This window comes from Perognathus longimembris, chromosome 25, assembly GCF_023159225.1.
Source record: "Perognathus longimembris pacificus isolate PPM17 chromosome 25, ASM2315922v1, whole genome shotgun sequence".
Lineage (NCBI taxonomy): Eukaryota > Metazoa > Chordata > Mammalia > Rodentia > Heteromyidae > Perognathus > Perognathus longimembris.
The window spans coordinates 24,739,406-24,762,369 of NC_063185.1; the positions used below are offsets into that span (position 1 = coordinate 24,739,406).

General features: G+C 38.8%; 1 protein-coding gene across 3 annotated transcripts in view; it reads left to right on the forward strand.

Moving 5' to 3' along the window:
- The window catches only part of Ranbp17 (RAN binding protein 17), a 228,240-nt gene that overhangs the window by 138,078 nt on the left and 67,198 nt on the right, over positions 1-22,964 (forward strand). For all 3 annotated transcript variants that reach the window (XM_048334124.1, XM_048334122.1, XM_048334123.1), the window contains 3 exons: positions 8,136-8,239; positions 13,831-13,919; positions 20,391-20,498. In XM_048334124.1, the coding sequence (XP_048190081.1) occupies positions 8,136-8,239; positions 13,831-13,919; positions 20,391-20,498 (301 nt within the window). The remainder of the gene's footprint in view (positions 1-8,135; positions 8,240-13,830; positions 13,920-20,390; positions 20,499-22,964) is intronic.

The following is a 22,964-nucleotide window of genomic DNA, read 5'->3' on the forward strand; positions in this document are numbered from 1 at the left end:
TGAGGAATGCCCCTGGAATGAGTAAGGCACTTGGTGGGGTTGATTTCTAAGGAAAGATTAAAAGAACCATGTATGTATAACTCGGCTAAATGACAACTAGGGCTGGAGGCAAAGAGAATTGTCTATAAATATTTGAAGAGTTTATACCAGGCATGCAAAACCCAATCATGTGCTACCTTAGGCAAATGGAAGATCTGAAAGACAGCTTTTCATTCTGCACACTGTCCTCTTTTACCTCTTGACTGCTGCTTTGGCACAAAGAAGAGCAGCTCCAGACTCTGTCACTGCCCCTGACATTGCCTACCGGGCCCTGGCCTCAAGGGTCTCGACACCCTATATAGATTTCACTTAGTTCCCAATCTTTAAAAATTCTCTCATACTGGGGCTGGGGATATGGCCTAGTGGCAAGAGAGCTTGCCTCGTATACATGAGGCCCTGGGTTCAATTCCCCAGCACCACATATACAGAAAACGGCCAGAAGTGGCTCTGTGGCTCAAGTGGCAGAGTGCTAGCCTTGAGCAAAAAGAAGCCAGGGACAGTGCTCAGGCCCTGAGTCCAAGGTCCAGGACTGGCCAAAAAAAAAAAAAAATTCTCTCATACTGATCCTGTTACGCAGAGTGAAAGAAGTGGTGAGACCAAAGTTAAAGACAAATATATCCAGTAGTTAATAGGATTTTATTTAAAGTCCTTTGAAATGTAAATTGATATTTTGTTCAACTTTTTTTTAAAGAGTAAATATGTAATTACTCCAGTTTTAGATATCCTGAGTGAAATAGAAAGAGGTAGGCTATGCACAGTAGGTGCATGGTATAAATAGCTGTGTGAGAACCATAGGTAAAAACTAAAACTACAGCAATGAAGATTATGGGACTTTATTTTGCTTGAAAAGGAGCTCCTTATTTTTTCAGTAGTTTTTACTTTTTAAAATAATTAAATGTGTAAGTACCAAGTGAAGTTGCTCTTCTTCCTAAAATAGGTTGAGACCCTTTAGAATATTGGCATTGTCTTTTTCAAACCAAGCTCAGGTAGGTGTTCATTAAATGTCTACTGAATAAATGACAAACAAGTATACAGTGACCAAGAAACCACTATTATGGCTTCTGGAATTATCTCTCCTTGTCTGTTAGGATGTCTAGAATTATCTTTGATCATTGGCCTCCCCAAGACAGAGCATACTAAGTGGCTGATTACCTTCACTAGTGACGAGCGACTCTTGACCATTCTTGCGCCTAATCAGTCATCTGTTCTCTCTTCAAAGTTTTGCTACTTTATAGGTGACCATTGGTTGAGTTTTTACTATTTGAAGGCTTATCTCAAAAGCTAGGTTGAGTAGAACATTGTTGTCAGAATTCCTGTATATATGGCCTGATAGTTTTCTGTTGAATGCTCACTATCATGGAAACAAATAAAGAGGAGTTGTAGTTAGAAGAACAGAAATCATGTTATCAAAGAGAGAAAAATTCTGGATGATGAGAACCTTTCTCAAAAACAATTTGAAGGCAAACTTTTTAAATTACTGATTTGGAGGACAATAAGAATCAAAGAGGAAAAAAAATACCTAACCAACCTGTGGTTGCAAAAGCACTGGATATGATTTTTGGATTGAAATATAAAGCATACTGTAATTGAATCCTACAAAATAAATTGAACATTTTTGTATATCAGCTGTGCACATTGAAGTAATTAGAAAAGGGGAACGAAATTGGGTGTCACATTAATTGGTATTTACTTTGAAAAGCATTTTGGTTTCTCTTCAATAATTTGTACTTTGTATGAATTTAATTAGATGCTATGTGCCCCAGGTTGTATTTCAGATGAAAATGGGGAATTTTTGGCAATAAACAGTTGTACTGTTATATCAAACTGCTTTAGCTAGAGAAAATGATCACTTGTATGAGGACAGAATTGAAAGCATTTCATCATGAGAATGATGACATCTCAAAGCATAAGATGTGTTACCTGTTTCCTTTTTGAAACCCAAAGCATTATTAAAATGAATGCAAAAACTTTCTTCCAACGCATGTGTTCAACCATATGCATTTGAATGTTAGCCTTTGCAAGGTTCATTTAATAAAGCTCCTTGGGTTACTTTAAATTTAACTTTGTCAATCTAATAAACTTAAAAAAAAAAAAAAAAGAGTATTACCCATGCCAGAACTACAGGGAGCTGTCCAGTGTGAAATACCTGAATCAATAAAATACCTTCTGTGTTGTCCAACTTGAATGGAGGTGAATTCATCTGGCAAATATTGGAAAGGGGAAGTGTAGAGAAGAGCCATACATTAGTAGACCGTGAAGTTTTGCCACTTGCAAACTTGTCATCGGTGGCATCACCAGCAGTTGCCTTTCCGTAGACACCGTGATTGCCCTTGAGCTGCTGAGAAGCACACAGGTAGAATTAGGCAAGCATTGCATTCCATGCATGAACTCTGTTTTAAATGACTGAAAAAATACTGATATTAAAATGGCGCTATGGATAGTGAAAAACAGTTCAGTCTGTAGGGGTTAGGGTAACAGTATCCATATAACCTTATGGCTGGTAACAGGTAATCAGCACTTGAAGATATTGGGAAATTTAATATAATAAGCTAATAATTTGAATAAAAATGAGTGTTCTAGAAATAGCAACTGAAGTTGGAATTAAAATTCACAAAAGGGAAATTTTCCTTTTCTTCATTACTAACACCAACATTTGTTTACAGCTTTAGTTTGCAAGCCACTTTTCTGAACATTACCTTGTGTATCACGGGTTTCATTAAGTAGATAGTAATTCCATTGTTCCTCTGCTCAGAGAGATTGTCTTGCCCACAGTTAATCATACAACTTCATCCACTTCTGCCCAACTGTTCCTTCACCTTTTGCCTTCTCTGTCAATTAGGAAATGTAATTTTATCTTCCCTTTTATTTTAACTGTTTGGACCAAGTGATTGATTTGGGGCTTGGAGGCAGTAAGAGGAAAAAAGAAAGGATTACTTTCTAAAAGTCTATGAAATAAGCAGCTTCCGTTTTATTATCTGCCTTGTATAGATATATATTACAGTTTGATGGCTGGTGACAGTCTGAGGTAATCTTAAAAATTTGTTCTTATGTCTAACAATTGGGCAAAGCATATTTCCAAAGAAGGTTCGGCAGGTGTGGTCAGAAGTAGCTGCTGTTCCCATGGACAGAATATTTTACCTGTGTCCATGGCTTGGCAGAGACTGTTGGGAAGAGAGACTTGGCAGGCAGGGAGGGGGTATGTGGACAGTGTAGAAAAGTGGGCAGTCAGAGGTAAAGAAGCATCTGGAAATACTTAGAATCTATAATGAGATAATTAAGACTAATTAGCTAGCCCTGTAGGCAGAAAGCAACCCATTAAGTCCAGATCCAGTTTTAATAACTTACCTGGCTTTCGGGGTAGAGAGTCCAGAGCACCCCAGGAAATGAGATGCTTCGGGGTGAAACTTCTAGGGTAAGTTTCTTAGAAAAGAGTAGCAATACTCCTCACTGGGAATTGTGTTTTCCTCGAGGAACAAAGCTAAGCAGTCTGGCTCCCTAGCCAGTAGAATTTCAGAGAGCCTCACTTTTCTCATCTGTCTGTTTTTAGGACTGTATTTAGGACTTGTGTGGCTCGAGTGATTGGGCACTTGCCTAGCATGGGCAAATTCCTGTGTTCAATTCATAGTTGCAGAACAATAAAAATAAGTCCCATCATTTTTTCTTTCATATATCTTTATATTATTTAGAGTAATTCCCAGTACAAGGCAAGCATTTGGAAAACAGTAAGAAATATTTATTAAAAGTCAGAATCGGGCTGGGAATATGGCCTAGTGGCAAGCGTGCTTGCCTCATATACATGAATCCCTAGGTTCGATTCCTCAGCACTACATACATAGAAGAGACCAGAAGTGGCGCTGTGGCTCAAGTGGTAGAGTGCTAGCCTTGAGCAAAAAGAAGCCAGGGACAGTGCTCAGGCCCTGAGTTCAAGACCCCGGACTGGCAAAAAAGGAAAAAGTCAGAATTGCTGACTACCACTGAGACGTCTAAGTGAGGCAGGTTCAGTGCTGCTAATGCATCGAAGTATGCCCTTGGTATCTAGGGCTGTTATTTTCCTATAGAAGCAAGCGCTGATGACACTTCCTGACAGATACGGAAATACCCTGGCCTGCCTGAAGCCACAGGTCATTTCAGAGGTGAATGGAACTCATCCACTTAGTGAGAGACTGGAAACTGGACTGGAGACCAAGTTTGGCCCTCATTCAAAGGAGCAGTTAAGCACTTTCTCAAGTCTTTGACTAGAAGAACCTTGTAAGTGCTCTCCTAAGGAAGCCTTGGATACAACCATGGTGTGGACCTAGACATGACAGGTTACACACTCTTTCAGATCCCCCACTGCCTGAATTTATATTTATTCTGGATAAACATCTTTACCTTGGAGAAGCAAAGGTTTGTTGGAAAAGTTTTGTTACCAAAGGAAAGTGTACTGGCCATCAATCTGTGGTCACACTTTATTTAACCAAAGTGCTAATGGCTGTCATTTATGAAGTGCCAGCAAGGGGAGTTGCAGATGGTTAGTCATCACACAGCTAGGTTTGGGAAGTAAATAGTAGTCTCTTCATTACAAATGAGGACAGTCAGGCTTAGATGCCAGAAAACTAGCGGTAAGAGAGTCAGGACTCAGGCTCAGGCAGACCTCCTGACTTGAGTGCACTTTCTTCAGTACCTCTCTCTGCCTGCAGTGATGCTTGAGGACTGTTCATAGGAAGAACCACATTTAGAAAATACTGGTCTTAGTAGAGTAAGATAATGCTTTATGTATATACATAGTAAGCCCACTTTAGTCATAGGTTTGATAACACGTGGTAAATAAGTATTTCAAAAACAAAAATTTTAAGTTCCTAGGGCTCAGAATATGGCCTAGTGGCAAGAGTGCTTGCCTTGTATTCATGAAGCCCTGGGTTCAATTCCTCAGCACCACGTATATGTAGAAAATGGCCAGAAGTGGCTCTGTGGCTCAAGTGGCAGAGTGCAAGCCTTGAGCAAAAAGAAGCCAGGGACAGTGCTCAGGCCCTGAGTCCAAGCCCCAGGACTGGCAAAAATAAATAAATAAATAAATAAATAAATTTAAGTTCCTGCACTCATACACACTACACATTTCTTGTGATACAGAGAACCGCTCAGTCAGTCCTTCTGGGAGCCATGCACCAGTAGATGCCAAGGTCTACTGTATATTATATGTGTAGGATTTGATCATGCTCAGCTGTTGTTTTTTGGTTTGGGCTTTTTGTTGTGGTGGTGGGATCGTGCATGCGTGTGTGTGTGTAAGAGAGACAGACAGACAGATGCTGGGAATTGAAACCAGGGCTTTGCACAGGCTAGGCAAATGCTGTACCGCTGAACTACATGCACAGTCTTGTTCTTGTTGTTTTCAGAACAGTTTTTAAGAAAATAAGTACTTTAAATATTCACCTTTATTGAGCAACTGTTTTTTATTCTAAGACAATATTTACCTAATAATGCCAGGCACTGTTTTGGTACTAATACTAAAATTCTAGTGCCATCATTACAACATTTGAATTCCTTCCTTCCTTCCTTCCTTCATTCCTTCCTTCCTTCCTTCCTTCCTTCCTTCCTTCCTTCCTTCTTTCCCTCCCTCCCTCCCTCCCTCCCCCCTCCCCCCTCCCTACTTCCCTCCTTCCTTCCTTTGTGTCTTCCCCCATTCTGGAGTTTGGACTCAAGCTTGTTAGACAGGTATTCTGACACTTGATCCACACTTCTATTCCTTTTTTGCATTGGTTATTTTCAAGATGGGATCCTTTTATGTCTGGATCTCCTGGCTAATACTGGTGTTTCTCCATATTGCTAGAGATGAAGGCATGCACAACTGTGCCTAGCCATTGAGCTTCCCCATAGCTGTTATTAACAGACACATGTTACCAAGCTGTTAAGATGGAATCTCGATTTATTCAGGAGCTGTCTTTGAACTATGATCCCCTGACTTCTGCCTCTAGAGTAGCTAGGGTTACATATTTGAGCTACTAAGCCCAGATGAGCAACTTTTATCTTTCATGTACTAACATTTAATCTTACAGTAAAAGCTAGATAGGTTTATCCTTATAGATGAGGAAACTGAGGCTCACAGTGATTCATAAAGTATCCGAAGTTAAATAGTATGTGGTGAAGTCAGATAGTTGGGCCTGTTTATGGAAAAGCCTTACTTCATACACCATCACAAAAACACAGCAGTACACAATCTCAGCACTCCAGAAGTTATGCTCAATATACTGTCATTTTGAGCTGATAGTTAATCATTTACATATGCACATTGTAAGTTTTATGTCCTTTAATCCCTACAGTATTTCTGGTCAAATGGTGGCGGTGATGGTATGTCATAGGCAATATTACAGTATTGCTGGCTTTAGAGAGAAATGCTTATTTACATAACTATAGTTCAAGACTTCTCTGTGTGTGTGCTCATTCTGGGGCTTGAATTCAGGTCCTGTCCTTAGCTTTGTCCTTCAAGGCTGACACCCTACCACTTGAACCATAACTCTACTTCTAGCATTTTGGTGATTAATTCTCACGGACTTTACTATCTCAACTGGTTTTGAACCACAATCCTCAGATCTCAGCCTCCTGAGTAGCTAGGATTATAGTCGTCAGGCACTAGTGCCCAGCTTCACAACATCTTATACTATTGTAGAAAGAAGAGGCAGAAAAGAGTGTGGATAGAGGGTAGGTATAGCTCAAAGGTAGGATGGTTACTTAGCATGCATGAGGCCTGAGGGTCGATCCCCAGCACTACAAAAAAAAAAAAAAAAAAAAAAAAAAACGGTAGACACAATGCTATGGGAAACCAAAGGTAGAAGGAAGTGGTAGGGATCTATCATTTGATGTGGGTCCTGAAAAGAAGAATTGCTTCCGTGTAGGTCTCCTGTTACCATCGGTCAACAGAAGAGGAATAACATAGCTGCATGCCAGCTGAAAGAACACTTATAATTTGATCTGCCTTTTTCTTCACCTAGGATCTTGACTTTTGTCTCAAACAGCAGGTTAGAAAAGATTCATTGTCCTTTGGCATGGTTTTGTCGACAAAACCAAGTCCTTGATTCTGTTAGACTACTGAAACAAATTACCTGAGTTTAAAGGGAAGAGAACAACCATAAAAATAGCAGTTAGCCAGATCCGCCACTCGTTAAGAGTCAGAGGAGTCGGACACAGTGGTCAGTGAACCTCAGTACAAAATTGTGGCATGGGTGTGGCTGATCTCTTGGGAACATCGCTTCTCTTGAGTTCTTCTTTCCTCCCAGTATCTATTTTAACATTCTAGCACACAGAAATGAGGTATGGATCATATCATTCCACCTCCATCCAAGTCTGCCATGCTTAACCTTTCTGTTTCTTCATCAGTAAATGGGCTGGCTCATGGCTCTTGTGGTGTAGTGTGAACAAGAGAATCTGATCTAATTTTCAAAGAAACTGCTTTTGAAAAGAATATAAATGACCAGTTGTGTATGTCTATGTGTGAAGATTCTGCTTTAGCAGAGACATTGAGGAAGTCACAATCCAAACTGAAAACTGAATGTAGAATTTCTCTTTATCCTATTGTCCACAACGAAAAGGAAACATAATGTGAGAAGTGTGCACATAGAGGATAGATAAAATCCAATGGCACATGGGAGACCCTGTCCTTTTGGGCATATAAAGTTTCTTTGCCATCTATGTAATAAATTAGTTTTTAAAAGAACATAACTAAAAGAAGACTAACTTAGAGCTCTCTAGGCACCTGAGTCTATGAGCCCTTCAGGGCCTTGGCACCTGAAGAGAAAGGGAAAAAAGACCCTTGTCTTCAAGGGGTTGAAAATAGCTTTCCTAGGGGCATTAGGGAAGCTCTGGGGGCCCCAGAAGCTGAGGGGACTGAGATGCCTAGGGCATGAATCTGTTAGGTCCAATAAAGAAAATGGCTGGTAAGTAATTTTGCTCTTTCATTTGGTGTAAAAGAGAATGAGCCAAGGTGCATGTTGTACCACGGATGTGAATGCAGGCGGACCTCTTCCTGGGAACTTTTCTAGGCTGGAATGAAGCACTCAGGGTTGAGGTTAATGTGCAGTAGTACATATGTTAAACCATTTGTGACCCTTTTATTTCTCTGATAGGTGAAGATGAGGATGAATTTGAGAACTTTATGCTGCCTCTTACAGTCTCTTTTGAAACAGTGTTACAAATATTCAATAACAACTTTAAACAAGAAGATGTAAAGGTAGGTTTGTGTCCAATGAGGAAAGATGCTTTTGTTCTTTTAAGAGTACTGGGGGGAGAAAGGCTGGGGGGGGCGGGGGGGGCAGAGGAAGGGGCAAGCACTCTGCACCTCCTTAGCTTCCCTGCATTCCCATCACCCATGTCTTCAAATTGTACTTTGAAGGGAGCCCAATTCTCATTTCTGATACAAATGGACTGTAAAGTTAGGGAGTGATGTTGGACAGTCATCTCATGATTAGATCGTGAACTTGTCTTTTACAACATGCCTTGTGTGCACCTCTTAAAATACACCTTGTATATGTCTCCTAGAACATACCTGTACGTGCACTACTTGAAACATCTGTTCACTTACCTACCCTGTACTGGATGTTTCAACATATCCAAGTGGAAAAATGCACAAAGACACAACATGCTTAAACACTACATCTCTAAATATTTTTAAACAAGAATTTATATAAATCAAGACTTTATTAAATGGCTAGGCATATATGTGCAAATAGGAGCTGGTCTTGAAGTATTGCATTCGTAACTGAACAAAGTGATTAGGATAACTGATAGCTAAATAAGGTTTTTATGTGCCTGTGGGAGCCATATTAGGATTGATTTGACAAGTCAGTTCAGCTGTGGCAACAGTCATAATATCTAAGACAACATTATGTTTTATTAGTAAAATTCTTAAGTATAGCAAGCTGTTTGTGACAAAGCAGCCCTATTTTAACATGGGGGATGGGAACCACAGCTCTGCTACATAGAAATAGTATCTCCTGCAATTATAATGTATCTGGGCTATATTAAATAGATTGACACTGATTCTCATCTTTAAAAGAATAACAAATGCACTCCAGAGAATGGAGGCACCTTTGATGGTAATACTTCAGTCATACTTTGTTGTTATTTGGAATATGTTGAAATATTAACCATCTTTTGCATGGCTCCTCTTTCCTTTCACCAAAAATTAAAGTAACAGTAAGAAGACAAATGGAAAAATTATGGCTTTCGATGATATCTGTGTAATTTTCCTCAAAATATAATTCTCCAAATGCTGTAAATTCTAAAAATTTTTAAATGACTGTTTATCAGAACGCCATGGTCATGAAATGATACAACTGGAAAAGATCTTGCATATTTTCTTTGTGTTTATTGTACTGCTGAATTCTTGGTCACAATTTCTACTTAGGTTAACTATATTTTTGATGCCTTGCAAATGCTTCTGCTGTCCAGCAAAATTGACTTTAAGGTGACTATTGTTGTCCTTACCAAAATGAAGCATTGAAGTTAAAAAACACCATCTTTATAAAAATTGCATTTCTCTCATTTGAAGATTTCATTATATTTTAAGCCTGTTTTGATGTAATCCCATCTAGTTTGATAGAAACCATCTTCCTAGAGTCATTTTTAATGGAGTTCCAGTGATATATCCCTAAACCAGCAAGTTCTTAACGACCCTGGAAAGTGACTGCTTGATTACACTTTAACGGTATTTGCAAATAAAATCACAAGTAATTAAGGGAAATCTCCAGGCTTTTGAGCAAGTTTGATGCATGATAACTGCCTGATTCAGCTTCATCTAGAGTAATGCTGTGTAGGCAACAGCTACTGAGATCAATAGCAACGTAATGATAGTGGCAGAATTAAGTGAGTAACCTGAGAACTGTGCCTCAGAATGCATGCAGCTGCCACGAACCAAGGCCACACAGTGCACTCCGTGCTTCCGTCCTAAATGTTCATCAAAAGACGCCCTGCAGGAAAATGGAGTTAGATGCTCTTTATTGCTGATCGTGTCTCTTGCCACATTTATCAGGGAAATTGGATTAGCAGTTGGCAGCTGCAGGTAGACAAGATTCTGCAGTGATTAAATATGCAGCTTGGCTGCATTTGTTGTGACAGACCTTTAGTAAATTCTACTGTAAGCACCATCTGTCTAATTTGTATAAAGAAAACTTGGTGCTTTAAGCTACCAGTAAGGAGCTAAATCTGTTGCTTTATCATAAACAAAACTTTTGTACTAAATGCTTTTAAGTGTAATTTATTAGCTTAAGACTATTTTTCTATCATGATGAGTAAATAATACATGCAAAGTGCTTTCAGGTACTTCATTTTGCAACTGCTAGAGATAAAAACCGTCCAGTTTTGTTCTTCAATAAAGTATTTAGTATTCCAACCCACAGGAGGTGATTCTGTTAAAATATCTCTATGAAAATGCTGCCAGACTGCCAAATTCATTTAATTTACAATCCTTACCAGCATCTTCTAAATCCCTATTTATAGATATCTTTCAAATGCAGATTTCAGGAAGAACTTAAACATTGAGGACCTGTGTTGCCAAACTGAAATATAGTTGTGAGGAAAGGAAATGCTACAAAACTGTTAAATTTATAGTTTTATTTTCTAACTTAGTCCTAATAAAATTGAAGAGTGTGTTGAATTTCTGTCGGAGGTTTTTCTCTGTAAAAAGTGAAGGGGGGGGTGGGGGAAACACTGTGACAAATCCTGGCCCTGGAGGGCAATTTCAGAATGTATTTCCCCTGTAATTTTATCCATAGTAAAATGTAGTGCAGTGCTCCCCTGAGTCGCGCAGCATTTTTGATTTAGCCATGACGTCATTGGTTGCAAGGAAAATGAATGAAAACTTCTCAGAGGAAGAGGAGCAGTTAAATAGGACCTTGCTATCTTTAGTCCCTTCGTAAAAACTCCACAATGTTAAATTATTTAAAATCCTTGATTTTCAGCATGCGCACATTAAAAGTTTTCGCACTAAGTGCCAAATGTTGCAAACAGCACTTTAACAGAATGATTTTGCTTTGATCCCTGTAGCAGTTCCTGAATAATTTATCACAGGTTATTGCCTTAATTCTGGAGAGGGATAGAGCAATAAAGGCAGATGAAAACACTCCAGTTGAAACACCTTGGGGCCTGCTCATTCCTCTGACACGGCTCTTTTGTTGGAACTATTTAGAGGTTATTAAGATGTGTCTCCAGAATTAAGAGTATGCTGTAAGGATGAAGACAGCCATCTTAATTCTAAAGACAAAGCACAATGACCCTTCACCTTCTTTTTCTTTGTTGTTATTATATAGTAGAATTATGAGGATAATATTATAGCTGCCCCCAGTAGTGCCACTACAGTAAAGGGTCTGTCAGACTTTCCATTAGAAACCCTGTTTGGGGGGTCAGGGTGGAAGGAACGGCCTTTCAGCTGTTTCCCAGCCCATCCGTCTCATACTTGGCACACAGACAACTGTTCACCACGCAGTGTCCTGAAGCTCTCAGCAGTTTCTCCTTGAACTATCCAGAAAGGAATCTGCAGGAATAGATCACTAGACCTACACCATTCGGCAAACACAGCCTCACTGAAAATGCAGGGCCCATCACTTTTCAGATCAGTGGCTGTGCAGTCTGGTTCCCTCTCCTCTAGGGCTTAATCAGATCACCTCTCACTCCCAGGTTATTTAGTAGTCTAGCTGAGCTCCTGTTTAAGGATTTCCTTGTTTCATGCCAGTGCTCATGTTAAAAATATACTCTTTTAGTGCTGTACGTGTATCTGTCCAGATTATTACGGCACTTTCTATTGCTTTCTGAGATAAAAGGTATAAGAATAAAAAACAATCTGTTTTTGGTTTTCATTAACACTGCACTTTCTCCTCAGCTGAATCTATTTAAACCTTATATTTGGTTGTTTTATTATACTTTCTCTGCTCTGTAGCAACATTTCCTAAAATAAAACATTGATAATATTCTATGGCCCATTTAACTGCATTAAAAAGGCCATGGATTTAAGACAATTGTAGCACTTCCATTAACTTGATATCTTTAAGAAAGAAAAACTGTAATCAAATAAAAATTGACTTTTAATATAATAGTGAGATTTTAAAATACAAAAGGCCTGTAGTTCTAGTCACACAGCAAAATTTATATTTTTACTGATTAATTTAGAGTTGGATGGTGGGTTATCTTATATATTATGTGAAAGTTTAAAATTATTGGAAGAGTGCTCTGTAACTTATTAAACATATATTATAAGAACAGAATAAAAAGATCACCTTAACAGATGGCAAAAACAAATGTAGATTCCATAGGATTCTGTAGACTGCAGCCGCCGTAACTGTTGAAAGAAGGCTCCTTTAAAGCTTATCTTATTGTTTTGTAACCTACAAGAAATGTGGAACACTGAGAGTGAAAAGGAGAGTTCCAGGTTGTGAGAGAGAAAAATAAAGGCTGCATAATAGGCAGAAACAAATTAAGTATTAGCTATCACAAGGTAATTGCAAGGAGTCCTGTTTATTACAAAAGCAAAAGCTGGGGTTTTATGAGAGAAAATAGAGTAGGTCATTTTAAAAAGCAGGAACAGAATTTAGCATTTTCAGATCCAGAACTTTGAGTAAACACCACTAGAAACTGTTAGGCAGCAGAAATGTAATATTCTTTTAAACCACTTCTACTTATGTTGAGTCATCTTTTAGGTGGATTGGGATTCTCTAAGAGTTAAACTGATGTTTGAAATGCTGGTTAGCCATTAAAGTAAGGAGCAGGATTCACTGCCTCCTTCATGGTGATTTAAACTACTTCCTGGGGAGGTTTTCACTTATTACCAAAGTGTGAGGAAACCATAAAAATATGGTAAAAAGTTCAGAGACCATTTTGTGACAAAACAATCTGTTCAGAAATCACAGTTGCATATACAAATTACCCTGCCCCCTTGTTCTGCAGTTATGTTTGTTTGTGTTCTTTGTTCTGACATTCTAGCATCTGTTCATGGGTTCTCTTTTTCTCTTCTCAAGCATCATCCCAAGAACAGCTTAATTACAAGTCAAATCTCTTTCATTCAAATCAAGAGGGATTTCTTTTTCCCTTTTACTCGCTAAAAGTATTTGTGCATGAATCAGGCTCTTGGTAGGCATTTTTACACACGAGTTTATTCCTACTAGTCCTGTGTGACAGGGCATTATTAGCCCCTTTTATCAAGGAGAAAACTGAGTCTGATTAACTGCCTTGCCACTAAGTTAAGAAAAGCTGATGTTCAAATTCAAGCTTTGTAACTGAATATAGAGCTAACTTACAGCTTTTTTGCCTAAAGAATATAACTGTTATTTGGGGTATATCATAGTACCAATAGATCACCCAGACAGTTTTATTTTGTCCAAGTTTTTTAAACAGTCATTAGGAAAATGTAAATGTAGCACATTTCCAGGACAAAACTAAATTGTGGAGTGGGACTGATCTTATACAAGCCAATACTATTAAAAGATTTGCTGTTATTAAATAATATCTTAACCCTATGCATATTTATTTTGTAAAATTATCATTCTTTTTTTTCCGATTTGGCAGGATTCAGAAACAAAAGGTATTAAGAATGTAAATGCTCATAAGCTACTGGCATTATGAGTTCAATATATAAGATGCAAAGTGGAGTTGGTCAGCAGATTGATGGCCTGTTTGTTTAAAGAGTCTTTGGTTTTCTATAGAAAAGGATCTGAGCGAGACATTTTAGCTAATGAATCAAAATCAGATATGTGGTCATTATTGCCTGATTATTACTCCATCTGCTCTGCGCTAACGTGAAAATCAATTACTGTGTCTCTTTCCCACTGACAGCGTATGTTGATCGGGCTGGCAAGAGATCTTCGAGGGATTGCCTTTGCACTAAACACAAAGACCAGCTACACCATGCTGTTTGACTGGATGTATCCTTATTACACTGTGACAATACCAGCTCTGTGCACAGAGGGATGCCAGGCCCCTCACTTTCGTTTAATAGTGTGGCACAGTAGGGAAGAGGAAACAAAGCTAAATGAACTAATGTGTAATCAGCTAAAAATTACAACACAGAAGCAGCAGTGCAGATAACTGAGCACAGCACTTGGAGACCCAGCTCAGAGAGGTCACTTATTTTGGTGTCATTAAATATTGACAACTTAAGAATCACTTCCCCCAAATGATTGTTTATGTTGGGGTTATAGGAATAATCTTGCTAACATCTTTACCTGGAGATCAATGAATCCTGCTGTTTGGCATCTTGGAGGCTATTTCAACCTCTGCTCCATCTCAGTAGAGCTAAAGAGGGAACTTTATCTCTGAAGCATAACTCCTTTTACTACAGTTTTTCATTATGATGAAAATATTAATAGATATGAAAGGGAAAAATGAATGCTTAGCATTTGTCTCCGTGTAAAATGTGAAGTTACTTTTATCAAGCCTTGATACAGACAGAAAAAACATCCACAGACAACCGTATCATGAATGAATAGAAAAAGCATAGACCTCAGTACAGCTCTTTACTTACTGTGCAAACCTCAAAAAGTCTATCTGCCTCTATGAGACTGTTTTGGCTTCTAAAATAGGAGAAAATGCAGGTCCTGTCTACTATGACCATTAACATGCATGTGTTTGGCACATGTGCAATGGTCATAAACACTTGCTAACACTTTAATAGTACTATAAGAATCATTTTTGATTGCTAACAAGAAGTGACCACTTATATAAGTCATATAAATATAAAATGGGTTCATGCCTTTATGAAACTATTTGCATGAAACCATCAGAGCCCATGAGAAAAATTGTAGTTTGCTTTATAAGTTGTATTAAGTTCTAGTTTACTTTCTAAATGACATATTTCTCACTTGCTTCATTCATGCTTTTCTTAGCCAAATTTCCATCATAAATTGCAAAAGAAATTTCACAATTTCAGTCTCCAACTGCTGATCCAGAATTGTAGCCTAGTACATTAGGGAAGAGGAGATGTTTGAGGCTGCACTCTGTACATTGTTAAACATTTTAAACACTAACTGGAGTTCTGTATTAAATTTTAGTTAAACTTCAGTTGCTCTTATTAAAACTACCATATCAGATTTATATGTACAAAGGTTAGGTGAAAGATTTTTTTCATTATCACTGAGGAATCAAGTATATGCTTTGTATAAACATATCATGTACACACGTACACATATATTACAAGTTTTAGCGTGAAGTTTTACAACTAACTGCTAATAGGAAGAATAAATAACTGCTAATAGGAAGAATATGGCCTTTCTATTCTTCTAAAACAAATAGCTCCCAAAGTCAAAACCTTTCATTTGCTTGGAAAAAAATCTAGTTTTGATAGTGCTTTTGAAAATAAGCCACAAGTTTAGCTTGTCCAACAATGTTTTCCTCTTCAGCAGCTTTTGTTATCCTGTTGTTGGTTTGTTTTGTTGGTTTGTTTCCCTTTTTGTTTTCTTAGCAAAACTGAGGCTTGCATTTAAGGGCTGCCAGCTTTCTAGGCAAGCTCTCCACCTCTCGATCCACACCCCTCGGCCCCTTAATTAACAGTTTTAACCAAGAGTCAAGGCCAGAAACTTTTCCCTCAGTGCTGAAGAATAAAATCTCTTTTCTGTATCTTAGCTCTATATCTTAGTTCCTTTTTGACTCTTAACAGAAATGACACTTTTGTCCAGCAGATGGCAGAAAATAGCAGATGTAAAGTCTTGGGACTTACTGTTTTGTTTTGAACTAGAAACCATTGTCTCCTCCATTTGACTGTAGATGTTGAAGTTATTAAGGTCAGGGTCAAGGGTGAAGTGTCAGTTATGCAGCAAGCTGGACTAGATTGCCAAATGCAGCGGTTTTGTACTAGTCCTCTTATAATAATTGAGTTTCAGTGGCAAATCAGCTTCCTTGGGAAAAAGCCAAAGGCTTTTCATAATTGTATTGACAACAAAATGAATATGATAAATGGTGTTCATTCACTTGAGACAAGATTTATAGTTTTCCTTTGGGCAAGGGATGAAGAGCAAATATTTATAATAATAGTAAAATTTGTTTAAAAGTTACATTATTTGATAATTCAAAAAGCTTTATTAAAATATTTTGAAATACTTTAAGCAGTTTCAGGTGATAAAGTATAGATTCTTCCCAAAGTATTCAAGTAATGCAAAAATGAATTTAAGTATATTATTAAAAAAAGAGCCATGGATATGAAAGTCATTTATTCTTCCTGAAAAATTGATATGTCAAACTGCCAGTGATGGTTCCCACATTACTGCTGGGGAAAGTTTATTTGCCTTTTATCCACATAAATATGTGTTCTTTAATTTGTTACACAACCTCAGCGAGCAGAGGAACCATTCCTATAAGAGCACATGTCATCTTAAAGTCAAAACTCATTTTATTTATGGTGATTATCTGATCAACTGGTATTTTAGTGTTTTGCTATTTAATTCATAAACATTTTTATAAACACTGACTGCATTAACAGCTACACAAACCACATTGCTTATCATGTCGAAAACCAAATTGTCTGAAACTACCCAACAACCATCTTGATAAATTGTTCCTATGACTAGAGAATTCAAGGAGAGTCATTGATATACTTCTTTGCTCCTTATAGTGAGAACAAAACAGTAAAACATCTTACCTTATAGTTCATTTAATCACATTATTTAAAGTTTTCCCAGGTCATATTTAGACTAAAATATCAAGGAAAAATCCAAGAAAAATGCAAAAAAATAATAATAAAAGGTGCACATGACATCATTTCCCATACTCAATGTTTTCATAATCATGATAGGCCCTTTCAGCTCACGGTTTCTCAATCAGGCAGTCAGTGCTATCACAGACACATCCTACAAAGACAGGGCAAGAGAATGAGATGTGCAGAACAGCACGAACTTTGGAATAGGATAGTCTTAGCGTTTTAGCTTAGAGTTTAAAGTGGTTTTACCACTTTACCATCTGGGGGTCTTGGTTAAATTACTTAATGTCTCCAAATCACAGAATCTTTCATAAAATAGAACTAGTAATACCTATGTCACAGTTGCCAGAGGTGTTGTTATTCTGGCCTTTTGTAAAGATCCTAGTACAGTCTCTGCACAAAGTAAATACTCCACCATGGCTGTTACTTTCCTTCCTAATAAAGAGGGAAGCAAAAGAATCCCACTTGCTCACTGACTCAGCAAAATGGACAACCTTAGCTCCATGTGCCAGGTTTCACAAGGGATCTAGATGACTGAGACACAAACCCTACACCCAGATGGTAGTTCAGTAGAGTCTTATCAACATCATCAATGACTTATATAGAAATTGTACATACAGATAAAAAAAGAGATTAAATTTGCTCAGAATCTTGCCAAATAAATAAGACTGGTGGCTAGTCACCAGTGTAGGAAGTTAATCCATTCTACTGAATGGACGGCTCATCAGAAATAACCACACTTCATGGCTGGAAACCTAGGTTGCTTGGGACCCTGGAATAACAAGCTACAGAATCTAGGTGCTTATTCCATAGCCAGCATCAAGCCTTTGGATTAACTAACAAAATCATATGTACTTCAAGAAGGATGTAATTGGCAATATCATGTTGGATAAATAGATACAGGATTAAAAAGTAAACCTATAAGTCACTATAGAGCATGTTTGAGTGTCTGTTCTGTTTGGGCACAAGGAATACAAGCTTGAATACAAGAGTAGATGTCATACCATTAATACTTTAGATGGTTCATGTTTCTGGTATGGGTCTTTAAAATTCATTGAGAAGACCTAGGTGAAAGTAATTATATCCATGCCTCTTCTACCTATGGACTCATTCTCCTTCCCCTGTCCATATACACATAGACTTTTATAAGGCCACTGGAAAATGAAGCTCCTGGGTGGGTTTTGATTTCTCACCCTGTAATCTGAGCCTGGCACTCCCACTCTGAAGCCCTTTTAACCTCCCTGCTTAGTAGACCTATACTCTGCTTTCCAATAATCACTCATTTCCTCGGTGGCAGTCACCTCTGTCAGAAGCATATTAGAATTGTCACCACTCTCATTGCACGAAGAACAGGGAGCATCCCCTCGTGTCCCCTGGCCTTGTCCCGCCGTGAGTGCTGTGGGCTCTGAAAAATATGATGGCCCTGATGCCTTTCGAGTGCTTTGCAAAGGTTCCTTACCTGTGTGCATCTCTGATGTTCTTGGGTTCTGAGATTTGGATCTTTCTGTTTCTTGATGAGACTCCCCAGTGCTTTCCTAATAATGACCCCAGGGTTTGTGTTCAGGAGAGGTTTTTTAGAACTCAATATTTCTTCTGCGACTGCCACTCTGATAAAGTATGCATTCCCCAAGAATAAGAGCGGTCTTCCTTAACTCTAGCTCCCTGGTCCCTAACTCTATAAATAGTACATCATGTCTACTATCTGTCAAAAGCAACAGCTTTTGTAGTGTGTCAAAAATGCAAAACAGTTGGCAGATGCCGGTGGCTCACACCTGTAATCCTAGCTACTCAGGAGGCTGAGATCTGAGGATCTTGGTTCAAAGCCTACCTGGGCAGGAAAGTCCCTGAGACTCTGGTCTCCAGTTAACTAGCAAAAAGCCAGACGTGGAGCTGTGGCTCAAGTAGTAAAGAACTACCTAGCCTTGAGCAAAAGAACTCAGGGACAGCACCCAGGCCCTGAGTTCACATCCCAGTACTGGCACAAGGCAGGGAGGGAGGGAGGGAAGAAAGGATGGAAGGTGGGGAGAGGGGAAAAGGGAAAAAGAAAGTGCGAAACAGTTGCTTGGCCTAGTCTCTGGCCTTATAAAGCTTATAATGTAGAGCTAGAATGTTGGGGGGGGGTGGTGACAGGAGTAGCACAGGTTTGCACACCCACATACAGGTGCTACTTCCAGTCTAGGGTGGGATGAAGCAGATGGGAAGCAGAGAAGGAATCCCCATAATTGACAGCTACACTGAAATCTGAGGTACAAATAGAAATTAGTCAAGAGATAGCTGTCTGCCCTTTAGAAACACACAGTCCAGTGGGACAGGCTGACAACTCAGCAACCAGTCCTGATTCACTTTGTCACAAGTGCTCACCGAGCATAGATGAGAAAGAGACTGATGCCTTTTGACAAAAACAGAAAACATCCCAGAGGAGGTGAAATTTGGGTACTGAAAGACCAGAACTGTGCTGGGCATAAGGAAGCACTGTGGAGTGGAATGGAGACAAGAGCTGGCATCAGATGATCTGCAGGGAGTTATCAAGGGCAAAACTATGGAGAGAGCAGAGTGCTAAATGATAAGGCTGGAGATAGGCAAGGGCCAGATCATAAAGGGTTGGCATACCAGGCTAAAGAACGCTAGAGCCATTCCAACGGGAAAAATGTTTGGTGAAATTTCTCATCGTGGAGTTCTCTACCATAATTCCAGAATGTTTTCAGTGGTTTAGTTCAACGCTTTAATTTGCAGCAGAGAGCACATTGGAAAACATCAGAAAGAGACACTTGGGAATTGGGAAAGAAAAATGGAAACACTAGCATAGTCAAGAGTTTTTTCCTCCAGTTTTAGATGTTAATACTACATTTACGTGTGCTTTGGGAAGGGCCAGCCAGCTGTGGGCCAGGGGGTCAAGTGGAGGTGCCCATCACATAGACTTTCCAGAGGCGTGCACTCCCTCGTGTTAATGAGGGTGTTTGGAAATTTGTTCCTACATGTACATGAGACAGCCTTTTAGCAAAAATGACCTTGAGCAGATTAACAGTTACCCAAAGTCATACCTCAGGTGTTTCTTGGAGCTGTAGTGCAACCATAACAGAGACATCAACAACTTCTAAAAAATTTTAAAAAGAGACTGGGAGATAGATACTCCCAGAAACTGTTACTATTTTTTCTGCTTTATACATATATTTTTTAAATTTAATAATAAAAATATCTTCTCAGTATAGTGCCTAAGGAGAACCTCATAATGACTCAAATTAATTTTTATTTCTCATTAACTGAATATATTCCTATTTGCCGTTCCTGTAACATTAAGTATAATTCTTTAAATATGTTACTTACAGGGTACTTTAAAAGTGTGCCTTTCATTTGTACATGCCAAGAATAAAACTATTACTTAGGAATATTTTATATTTAATGTCAAATTGTTTGTAGTCTCCCCTCCCACTTATCCCCCAAAAAAGTATTATTTGTGTAGGTTAGAAAGAATAATTTATAAAAATTACCATTATATACTAAACAGAACAAATGTGAATTTCCTTCTTTTATTTTTAAGTAGTGTTAATTTTTCAAGAACAGTATTCTCTTGACATTTAAATACTTTTTGTTTTGTTTTAGTACCAGGGATTGACTCTAGGCCCTTGTACACACAAGGCAGGCACTCTGCCACTAGGCTACACCTCTAGCCTTTGGCTGTTAAGTTCTTTAACAGGGTTTGTTAAAGGCACCCCACATATCTTCCAATCCTTCAGAGGGCTATTGAACAGTGGTATGGAGAGCCAGCATGTACAACGCCCATCTTGAAACTTATGGCAGAACTGATGCAGAACAGGTAAGCATTATGATTGGGGGAGGGGGCAGCAAATCTTCAGGGTCACACTGCTGCCTAGTAGGCATTTTGTTGTTACTTTTGCCAGCCCTGGGGCAGGGGATGTCTTTGTGCCTGGGTGCTGTCCTTGAGTTCTACGCTCAAGGCTAGAGCTCTACAACTTGAGCCACAGCTCCACTTCCAGCTTTTTGTGGTTCATTGGAGGTTAAGCATCTCACAGATTTTCCTGCTCAGGCTGGCTTAGAACCATGATCCTCAGATCTCAGGCCCCTGAGTAGCTAGGATTACAAGTGTGAGCCACCAACTCCCAGTATCCCTGGTGTTTTTATACTTGAGGTTTAGCAAAAGTCCAAACCTAATGTGATCAGTGAAAATAATAGAGAAATAAGGACAAAAAAGAAAGACCCAAGAAGCTCAAAAAGAGAAAGATACCTAGGCATATATGGGAAATTTTGGAGAATGAAATAAAATTGAAAGTCTATACCACCATTAATGAACATATTCAGGTACAAGCTGAGCATGGGTGTCTCCAGCCTATAAACCTGGCTACTAGGGAGGCTGAACTAGGAGTATCCCAGTTTGAGGCCACCCTGAGCAAAGAAGTTTAAAAACCCTTTCTCAACCCATGGATAAGTGGCATATATCTGTCATGCTAAGCTACATGGGACGCTGAGATTGGGAGCCACCCGTGGTAGAAAACTCCATCTTCAGGGAAAGAAATTAGACCTTGTGGCATATGTCTGTCATCTCAGAAACTACAGGAAGCCTGAAGTGGGTAGAACCAACAGGAAATGAGATCCTATCTTAAAAAATAACCAAAGTGGCTGGGTGCTGGTGGCTCATACCTGTAATCCTAGCTGCCCAGGAAGCTGAGATCTGAGGATCGGGGTTCAAAGCCAGCCCAGGCAGAAAAGTCCCCATGAGACTCTTACCTCCAATAAACTACACAAAAGCCAGAAGTAGCACTCTGGTTCAGGTGGTAGAGCACTAGCCTTGAACACAAAGAGTCTCAGGCCCTGAGTTCAAGCTCCACAACAACAGATAGCTGGATGGAGAGAGACAGAGACAGAGAGAGACAGATAGGTAGGTAGGTAAGTAACCAAAGTACCAGGTAGATGTAGCTCACTCCTGTAATCGTAACTACTCAGGCAGCTGAGGTCTAAAGGATTGAGGTTTGAAGCCAACCCAGGCAAAGAAAAGTGTGAAACTCCATGTCCAGTTAACCAAAAGAATGCTGATTGTAAGCACAAATTCTGGTGGTAGAAGGCGACTATGAGCCAGAAGGCCAAGCAAGAGCACAAAGCAGAGTCTAAGCCCTGGTACCAGCACCAAAAATCAATACAGCAAAAAATAGGACTAGATTCCTGATTTGTTGCAGTAGGTCTTCCCAGCAAACATGAAGCTCATGAGGTTAAACATAGTAATGCCAAGAAACAAAAATATTCAGTCAGAAAATAGAAGGGCACATTTGCCTAACCACATTTCTGTATAACTTGAAAGGGTGAATGTTTATTGATACCTAAGTTGAGATGATTCACCTTATGAAAAGGAGATTGAGTCCCAGAGTACAACATGGACACATAGTTGTAGCTCAGGAGCTCTGGAGATTGTCCTTGCTCAGATGTGTAGGTGTTCCTCCTCTAGGCCAAAATGCCCTCAGTGCTCATTGAAAGAGCAGCCCTAAGACTTCTCAGAAATGGCCTACTTGACTTTATCATTTGTGTAAACCAGTGGAGAATCAGATACTCTCCATATAAATATTAACAAAGGTGCAGCTAAAAGAGAGAAGCTACATCAAGCTAATTGTATTTACCTCTTTGTCATTGTTGATAGGGCTCAGCACCAAATTACCTGTGACTGAGCTGTCTTATTCTGTTAATGCCTCTTTGTAAACTGTGTGTTAGAAGGGAAAGACCCAGGCAGGAGTTTGAGTTGCAGCTTCAACTTGCTAGTCACCTCAATAATTTATATTTTTACTCTTAAACAAGATGTGACAATGAAATGTATTACTCTTTTGAAAACCCTTGGTTTTTTATAAAAACTCTTATAGGGGCCTTAAATATTTGAGTAGGATTGACTTTATACTTCATATTAGAGATGTTAGTGTCTTCACTAAATGTCCATTTTTAATCAGATAACTGATACAACTTCTAATTCTAAAGGGAAAAATCATTGTATATTGTAAAGCATTCTCTACATTGTAGGCAGAAAATTCATATCTAGCACAGGAAACTCCGTTGCCTTAGAAAATAGCATTCCTCAAATATAATGTGACTTCTCTGCCCATTCCCTTTCTATAACCAGTTGCATTCCTGTTGGCACAGTTGTATAAACTATATAATATTTTAACCAATACAATTATCATGTTCATAATAGTATCTTTGAGATATTATCATTACAGTTCCTGCAAAACCTCTTGAGCAATGTCTGCTTGTTGAGATATAGAGAGATATGTATCTATATAGAGAT